At 41.5% G+C, this 8,855-nt stretch overlaps 1 protein-coding gene across 8 annotated transcripts in view; it reads right to left on the reverse strand.

The window, feature by feature from the left end:
- Positions 1-8,855, reverse strand: part of ZNF512 (zinc finger protein 512) — a 39,461-nt gene that overhangs the window by 19,512 nt on the left and 11,094 nt on the right. For 3 of the 8 annotated variants that reach the window (XM_011972601.1, XM_011972598.1, XM_011972603.1), the window contains 7 exons: positions 5,268-5,452; positions 3,825-3,920; positions 3,450-3,533; positions 2,687-2,811; positions 2,055-2,141; positions 1,098-1,196; positions 356-523 (listed from right to left, as the gene is read on the reverse strand). In XM_011972601.1, the coding sequence (XP_011827991.1) occupies positions 356-523; positions 1,098-1,196; positions 2,055-2,141; positions 2,687-2,811; positions 3,450-3,533; positions 3,825-3,920; positions 5,268-5,313 (705 nt within the window). In that variant the 5' untranslated portion in view covers positions 5,314-5,452. Of the gene's footprint in view, positions 1-355; positions 524-1,097; positions 1,197-2,054; positions 2,142-2,686; positions 2,812-3,449; positions 3,534-3,824; positions 3,921-5,267; positions 5,456-8,855 lie in introns of all 8 variants that reach the window. The other 5 variants (XM_011972600.1, XM_011972597.1, XM_011972602.1 and 2 more) reach the window with 3 other exon arrangements.

Below are 8,855 nucleotides of genomic sequence, written 5' to 3' on the forward strand. Positions count from 1 at the left end.
TGCACTCCAGCCTGGGCGACAGAGTGAGACCCTACCACAAACACACACAAAAAATAAAAAAAAAAATGGAATGTATATAAATATATACTATATAAAAATATATGATATAAAATATATAATAATGAGTTTACTTCTGCCTGGACTATACTTTGACTTTTGACTTATCTAATCTAATAATGTTCAAAAGGGAGAAATAAGAAAAGGACAAAGAAAGAACAAAGAAGAGCGAACACAAGCATTCAGAGATTAAAAGAGGATACAAATGAGGAACCAAACACATATGGGAAGATAGAGGGCTAAGGACTCACCACCAAATACATCCCCATGCAGGGTATAGAAAGGAATCAGTACTCACAGGCCCATGCTCTGACCTCAGGTGATACGCAAGTCCAGCCTTCGACCTATATGGTTTTCCACAGTGGTGACATTTCAGGGTCATCTTTTCCAGCTCTGCAGCCCCTTTGCCACATTTTCTAACATGGTAGAGATATCCCATGATGCTGGTGAAGCTACTGGAGCAACTCTGAACACAGGAGAGAAGCCTAAACTATAATCTTACATCTTTTGACATGATCCCTAAATTTCTAAACAGCCATAAAGCATGCACCACTACAAAATACAAATAGACCCTCTGATTTCAGTAGACACACTCCAACATCTCCCATCAGCACAACCCTTCCTTGTCTCTGGCCATCCTACTCTGATCAACCATGATTTTCAATCAGCTTAGTAGCCCTTGATAAACTACAACTGTGCATCTACTCTATGTCACAGCTTTCTCTTTGGTCTGTGATTCAACCCCATCCCAATATCAAATACCCAGCAATTTATACCAAAGTTCAGCACAGTGAGGGGTCACTGGGATCCTCTTCATCACATTAAAAAACGGATGGTAAGGAAACCCCATCAAACAAAGGGAAGGGGAATAAAAATAATTTTTTGGAAATGAGGAAGAAAATAAAGAACTATTAATGATTCAAGAGACCAAGATAGTGCAGAACTAGGAAGTCAACAATGAGGAAGAGAAGAAATGGAAAGAAGAGAAGACGTTGACCTGAGAATTCAAGGAGAAGGAACTGCTGTCCTTGGGCCCTTACCTCACGCATGCACCTGAGCTTTCCCAGTCTCTTTAGAACTGTTCGAAGCCTTTCCCTCTCAGTTGGCTCATCTATTTCATCTCCGGCTTTCAAAATGGGCTAGAAATCAAGAGAAGCAAACAAGAAGATGATTCATGGAAAAGATAATATCAGATAATATCAGGGAAAAAATATCAGAGGAGAATCAAGGATTGGACTGGCAGCTAAGCTGGTGCTAATGAAGCCCAAGTTATCTGACTCCTGGCTTTCTCCATCTTCTCCTGAACAAAGGAAGTGAATATAATGGAAATAAGAGTTCTGAGCCTCTACCTCCCAGGATGTGAACCTTTGGAGCCAACCTAAACACACAAATATTTATGGATTCACGCAAAGGTTTCGTTGTGCATTAATTCTTTTATCAAAAGGCTCTTCTTACTCACACACTTATAAAATCCCAGAGCCATCTGCACTGAGATATCTACACTTACGTAAGTAAAAGACATCCCCGCTGGGCACAGTAGCTCACACCTGTAATCCCAGCACTTCGGCAGGCCAAGGAGGGCGGATCACCTGAGGTCAAGGAGTTCGAGACCAGCCTGGCCAACGTGGTGAAACTCAGTCTCTACTAAAAATACAAAAAATTGCTGGGCGCGGTAGCTCACACCTGTAATCCCAGCACTTTGGGAGGCCAAGGCAGGCAGATCACCTGAGGTCGGGAGGTCAAGACCAGCCTGACCAACATGGAGAAACCCCCATCTCTACTAAAAATACAAAATCAGCCAAGTGTGGCGGCGCATGCCTGTAATCCCAGCTACTTGGGAGGCTGAGGCAGGACAATAGTTTGAACCCAGGAGGTGGAGGTTGCAGTAAGCCGAGATCATGCCACTGCACTCCAGTCTGGGTGACAGTGAGACTCCATCTCAAAAAAAAAAAAAAAAAGACATCCAAACACTCACAAAAGACAGAAGACACTCTTACCAGACTATTATGATTTGCCATGACGTGATACTTCATCCCTGCCAGTGAACGAAGTTGTTTCCCACAATGATGACAAGTAAACATTTCCTAGAAGGAAAAATACTGCTCAGTGCTAGGTTGTTCCACAGAGAAACAGAATGTCACAGAGTCCTACTAAAATGCTTTCATCTATGTCTCCTTTATTTCTCAAACTCAATAGTCACTGTATCTCAAAATCCCAGAAACTCAGTGTCATGTCTTCAAGGGCAAAATACAGGCAATTCACTTATAAAATAAAAAGAATTACCATTAACTGAATGCCAATATTTGCCAAGTAATGGGCTAGGCACTTAGCCCTGTGTTACTTCTTTCTTATCCTCTCATGGACTACATAAGGTTTTTGTTCTTTGTATTTATTATTTTTTCTCTATTTTACAAATGAAACTGAAGTGTACATATAAAAAGCTAAATGTCACACTAGTATGTGGCTAAGCGAAGATTCAAACCTAACTCTGTCAGATCCAAAGCCTATGTTTCCTTTATTATACAATGCTGCTTTTCATCCATTATAACCAGCATATCCAACACAGCAAAAGAGGTCTAAAGTTTGGGTAAAAATATCGTAACAGTTATGAAACGCCAAAATATCTAACCTGCTTGCAGTTTTCCATGTGTTTCTTTAAACCCTCTATGGTCTTCCTCCCCACTGCCTGGCAGGTAGGGCAGGAGACACTGCCTTTATCAACGATTTCTAAGTACCATTGCTCCTCCAAACTGCCTACAAAGGAGAGAAAGAAACACTTTGTAATCTGCAGTATTCTCCAGAAACAAAAAGCATAATCCCACGATTTAGGAAAAGTATTATAAAATGGTTTTTCCTTTTCCTGGCAGACTATAATGAAGAGACTCTTGTTGGGTATAACTTCTAAAAGTAGTATTTTTTTAGACAGTGAAGAGTTTCTGAAAACTCCTACTCATTTCACCATGATAAAAACCACCTGAGAACCACTCCAAAGCTCAGTGGCTTCAAGAATTAGGCAGCAACATTTTTCACCACAGGATATAACAATAGGATACTGCGAAATGTCACAGCCTGTCTGCTGAGTGTTTCTTGTGTGCCTGAGACTATGCTAAATGTTTTTATCCATTTAATTTTCACAACAATTCTGACTGCCTTTATTACCCCTATTCATAGACAGGGAAACTGAGGCAAGAGGAAGTTAAACAAATTAAGGCAGGTCACAAAGTTAATGAAGAGCCAAAACTTGAGCAAAAGTCTGTCTAACTCCAAACTCGGGCCCTTAGTAACTGCCTCCTTAAAGAAATGCTTTAGCACCTCATTCCTTCACAGACAACACCAACAACAAATCAGAATGTGAGAACTACATCCCACAAAACTTCCAAAAGAAAACATACCTGCTGCATAAACTGGTGGTTCCTTCCGAATACGACGGGCCTGGGATTTAGGATTGGGCTGAGTTTTAGGCCGTTGCTTCCTCCCTGACACAAGACAGAAACTTGAAGCCCAGCACATCAACCTTGCTAATACCAAAATCTCTTCCCTCTCCTTCTCTTCAACACCCTATTTCCCAGTCCCTCAACCGACTGACTGCCTAAGTCATGACAGAATGAAAGGGTATAACGAGGCAGGATGGAGGCCATTCCCTCCCAAACAATTCAAAGGGCTCAGAGGTCACTGAAGGGCTCAAACTAAGGCTTCTCTTTCCTTTATCCTCAAAGAATAAAGCTCAGTCACCCAGGGAAAAAGAAGTAGAAAAGTTACTGCCTTACCATAAAGCTTATGCTTCTTCTGAGGAAATTCTCGATAGTCTTCATCTTCTTCCTGCCTGGGTTTCCTTTTTCCCTTGGCTGATACTCCACCTGACCCTGAAGTACCATACAAAAACAAAACAAAAACTCAGCACACTTTGTAAATGAACATCTAGACCTGTGTTCAGAACATCACTCACAAGACCATCAGAGGGAAAGATCGTCAGTGAACACAGGCCTCAGAGAAATGTCTATAACGTTTTTAGGGAAGTTGGTGTAACTTCTCATTAACTGACCCACTCCCTCTTTCTTTTTATATTGTTATCTATCCCAAATCATCCATTGTTCCTTATGAATAATACGGGCATTCAAGCAATGTGTTTTGCTTAATCTTGATTTGAGGCTAACAAGAGGATAAGAATTGCTCAAGATAGGACTAGCTACCAAGGACTCTTGAGAGTGTGACCATCTAGAATATTCTCCCCTGAATAACCCTTACACCAGCCCCTAAATCATCAACAGAGGATCAAACTAGAAGAAAAGTGGGGCCGGGCGCCGTGGCTCACGTCTGTAATCCCAGCACTCTGGGGGGCCGAAGTGGGAGGATTACCTGAGGTTGCGAGTTCAAGACTGGCCTGATGAACATGGAGAAACCCATCTCTACTAAAAATACAAAATTAGCCAGGCGTGTGGCGGCACATGCCTGTAATTCCAGCTACTCAGGAGGCTGAGGCAGGAGAATTGCTTGAACCCAGGAGGCGGAGGGTGCGGTGAGCCGAGATTGAGTCACTTCACTCTAGCCTGGGGGACAGAGTGAAACTCCGTCTCAAAAAAAAAAAAAAAAAAAAAAAAAAAAAAGAAGAAGAAGAAGGAGAAGGAGAAGAAGAAGAAGAGAAAGTTCAAATCCTACAAAGAAGAAAATCAAATGCTAAGTATAACCTAGAGGAGTAAGATTAGCAGAATTTCACTCTATCACATAACAGTTCATGAAGCTAATGGGACAGGATGCAATAGCCTAACACCTTAAATTTTTTAAAATCATGAATGAGAAACAAATATGTGGCATTTAATACTCTTTTTTTTTTTTTTTGAGACGGAGCCTTGCTCTGTCGCCCAGGCTGGAGTGGAGTGGTGCAATCTTGGCTCACTGCAAGCTCCACCTCCCGGGTTTACCCCATTCTCCTGCCTCAGCCTCCCAAGTAGCTGGGACTACAGGCGCCCACCACCCGGCCCGGCTAATTTTTTGTGTTTTTAGTAGATATGGGGTTTCACCATGTTAGCCAGGATGGTCTCGATCTCCTGACCTCATGATCCGCCTAACTCAGCCTCCTAAAGTACTGGGATTACAGGCATAAGCCACCACACCCGGCCGGCATTTAATACTCTTAAGAGGTATTTACAATAATCTCAAACTATAACTTTAGGAAGTGACCTGTCTTCGGATTAAAACACTGATATTGATACCTTCGACATGAGAAGTAGCAGCTGGCTTGATCCTTCTCATCTTCATCCAGTAGGTAGATTTTCGGAAAGATGCTGGAAAATCACTCACTGGTTCACACGAAGAGGCAGACGATGAACCACTTAAAGAGTCATCATGAGGGATAGTGTACTGGAAACTATTATCCTTTATGGAGCACTGGGTCCTGCTACTAATACAACATAAAAATATATACCACAAAGGAAGGTCTGGAGCAAAATTTCTATACATTCTTTTATATTATAACCAAGTTGGTTACCTGTGCAGAAAACTAAGAAGCCTGCTATAAAAACACAATGTAAGTTGTAATCACCTAACAATAACAATAGTTGATCTAACACAACATGTACAATTATTATCACACTTCATTGTAATCAGAAAGAGTAAGCAGTACATACAAATGATCACTTTGCAGCCCAACTAGACATCCTTCCTAGATTTATCTAAGAAAAGAAAGTAGGTGAAGCAATAAAGTGTTCTGTGACCCTTCGGAAGACTCCCTGGATTTGTAACCTGGTATGTCCCAGCCTCTCTCTTTCTCTGACAGAGGGATGGTAACTAAAGGGTATCTCTAAGGAAAAAGAATAGTCTGTAGGCCCTAATCTGACCCATCTTCCTTCTCCCTCAGCATTCTCCCTAAAACCTGATGCCCTATCTTATTTAGGCAACATGATACTTAGCTTCCACAGCTAAAGGATGGATGCTATCTTGCATGAATTAATCTGGCCAGAGATTTTTGGTATACAGCTGAATCCAGATTCCAAAATCTAAGACCAGTCAGTATGACAGTTAAAAAACATTACTCTCTAACTACAAAGCATCAGACACTCTTCTAGGTGGCTCAAGATGCAGTAGAGCAGCAGTTCTCCAAGAGTGGTCTATGGACTCCTAGAACCTCCCTTTTCCAGCTAAATACCTGTGAGGCCTACTTTAGATTTACGGTTCAGAAAGATCCTTCTGGCTGCTCTATGGAGACAGACCATGGGAGAAAGAGTAAACAAAAGGAAAAAAGTTACCTTGAATTGGCAGATTCAAGATAACACTTTAGATGTCGAGCTAATAAGAATTACACATAGAGAGGTTTGTTTGTGACAGCAGGGAGTTGGAAGTAACACAGTGACCATCCTTGTAAAATGTGATAGATGCCTACTACGGAATACTATGTTGCTGTTAGAAGCAATAAAGCAATTCTACACATAGAGACATGAACATAACTAAAAAAGATACTGTTGAATGAAAAAAGAAACAAAACAGTATCTCTAGCACAATGTCAGTTCAGCAAGCTAAAAACAAATCCACACATAAAGTAGCTTATTTTAAAGCTTATTTTTAAAGGAGTCATAAATATTTAAGGGCAAACATCACACTTGTTTATACAGTTTCCTCTAGAAGGGAGGGGATGGAAATGGGGATGAATAAACACAACAGAGACTGGTTATGTCAGTATGTTACAGACAGGGAAGAATGAGTTTCGGCTCTCCACACATGAGGTCCAATAACACAAATTTAATACACAAAAGTCCTGGCTCTGGAAGGGCAGCTAAGCCCACTAAGGCCCACCCCTCCTGCTCACTGGACTCTGTAAAGCAAACAAAAACAAGTAAATTGCGCAGGGGAGTCAAAGTTGGGAGAAGTGACCCAAATGGGGTGAGTTTTCCAGTTCTGTCCTTTTCCCTTAAGTATGAATTTGCAATGATGAACCCCACTTTCAGAGCAGCATGGGCAGCTTTAATTCTAGAAAATTCCTTCTTTCTGACCAGGTAAATCAGGAAAAAAGGTCCCTGCGGACCAGAATTGGGGGTCTGGGGGTGGGGGGAATGCTGGAGAGAAAACAGGCAAAAAAGAGAATCCCTTAATTCAGTGTATAAATCCACACAAGTCACAACTTAACCTTAGCCATGAATGTGTAGCATATATCCATACGTACCAGCCTAGCAAAGACTTTGAAAACCAAAATAAGATTTGAACTCTAATGTGACCCAAACCAAAGCAGCAAAAGCCTGGAGAACTGAAACAAGATTGGAAACACCTGCAGAAGTCTCAGACCAGCCCCTGAGCTATTCACGTTTGGGACAGCCCAAATCATCATAGCAAAGACATAAAGAACAGAACTGAGATTTTAACCAATGCCTCCAAAAGCAAGACAGAAGTTCTGGCCTGAACCTGAAGCAGGGTTGCCTGCTAAAAACAGAAATAGCAACATTCCCCAGAAGAATTATAATAGGACCCAAAATCTACACAAGAAGTATTCACAATGATGAGGATAAATTCCAAAATTATGTAACACACAAAGAACCAGGAAAATGTGAGCAATTTTCAAAGGAACAGATGACCAAACCCTGCCAACCCCAAGGTGATCCAGATGTTGGGACTATCAAATACTTTCAATAAAAAAGAAATACTTTCTTATAAAGAAAACACACAAGAAATGAAGGAAAAGGTAGGAATCATCAGCAGAAAAAGAAACCGTAAAAAAGAACCAAATGAAGTCTTAGAACTGAAAAATACAGTATCTGAAATACAAACTCATCAGATAGGTTCAGTAATAGAATGGAGATGACAGAGGAAAGAGTCCGTGAACTTGAAGACCGTTCAATAGAAATGACCCAGTCTCCACCAGGTACGGTGGCTCCCGCCTGTAATCCCAGCACTTTGGGAGGCCGATGCAGGCAGATCACAAGGTCAGGAGTTCGAGACCAGCCTGACCAACCTAGTGGAACCCTGTCTCTACTAAAAATACAAAAAAATTAGCTGGGCCTGGTGGCAGGTGCCTGTAATCTCAGCTACTCAGGAGGCAGGAGAATGGCTTGAACCTAGGAGGTGGAGGTTGCAGTGAGCAGAGATCGCGCCACTGCACTCCAGCCTGGGTGATAGTGCGAGACTCCGTTTCAAAAAAATAAAAAATAATAATTTTAAAAAAAAAAAGTCTGAAGAACAAAGAGAAAAAAAGATTGAAAAACAGTCCACAGAACCCTAATACCAAAAGTTTTAACTTAAGTGTAGTTGTAATCCCAGAGGAGAGGCAAAAGATACTAAGGCAGAAAAATACATTTGAAAAAAAAAAATGGTGGAAAATCCCCCACATTTGGTCAGATATAAATTTACAGATTCAAGGAGCTCAACAAACACCAAATAGGATAACTCAGAGAAAAACATACTAAGACACATCTTTTTGTTTTGTTTTGAAACACAGTCTCATTCTGTTCTACAGGCCAGAGTGCAGTGGCACATGGCTCACTGCAGCTTGGACCTCTCTGGCTCAAGTGATCCTCCCACTTCACCATACCTGAGTAGCTGGGACCACAGGTGCACACCATCATATCCACTAAATTCTGTGTTTTTTCATAGAGACAGGGTCTTGTTATGTTGCCCAGGTTGGTCCAAAGCACTTTTTTTCTTTTTTTTTTTTTTTGAGACAGGGTCTCACTCTGTCACTCAGGCTGAAGTGTAGTGGCTCAAGCACAGCCTCCACCTCCCAGGCTTAAACAATCCTCCAACCTCAGCCTCCTGAGTAGCTGAGACCACAAGTGTGTGCCACGGTACCCAGCTCACTCTTTTTCGTGTGTGTGTGT

This window comes from Mandrillus leucophaeus, unplaced genomic scaffold (assembly GCF_000951045.1).
Source record: "Mandrillus leucophaeus isolate KB7577 unplaced genomic scaffold, Mleu.le_1.0 Scaffold13, whole genome shotgun sequence".
NCBI classification, from domain to species: Eukaryota; Metazoa; Chordata; class Mammalia; order Primates; family Cercopithecidae; genus Mandrillus; species Mandrillus leucophaeus.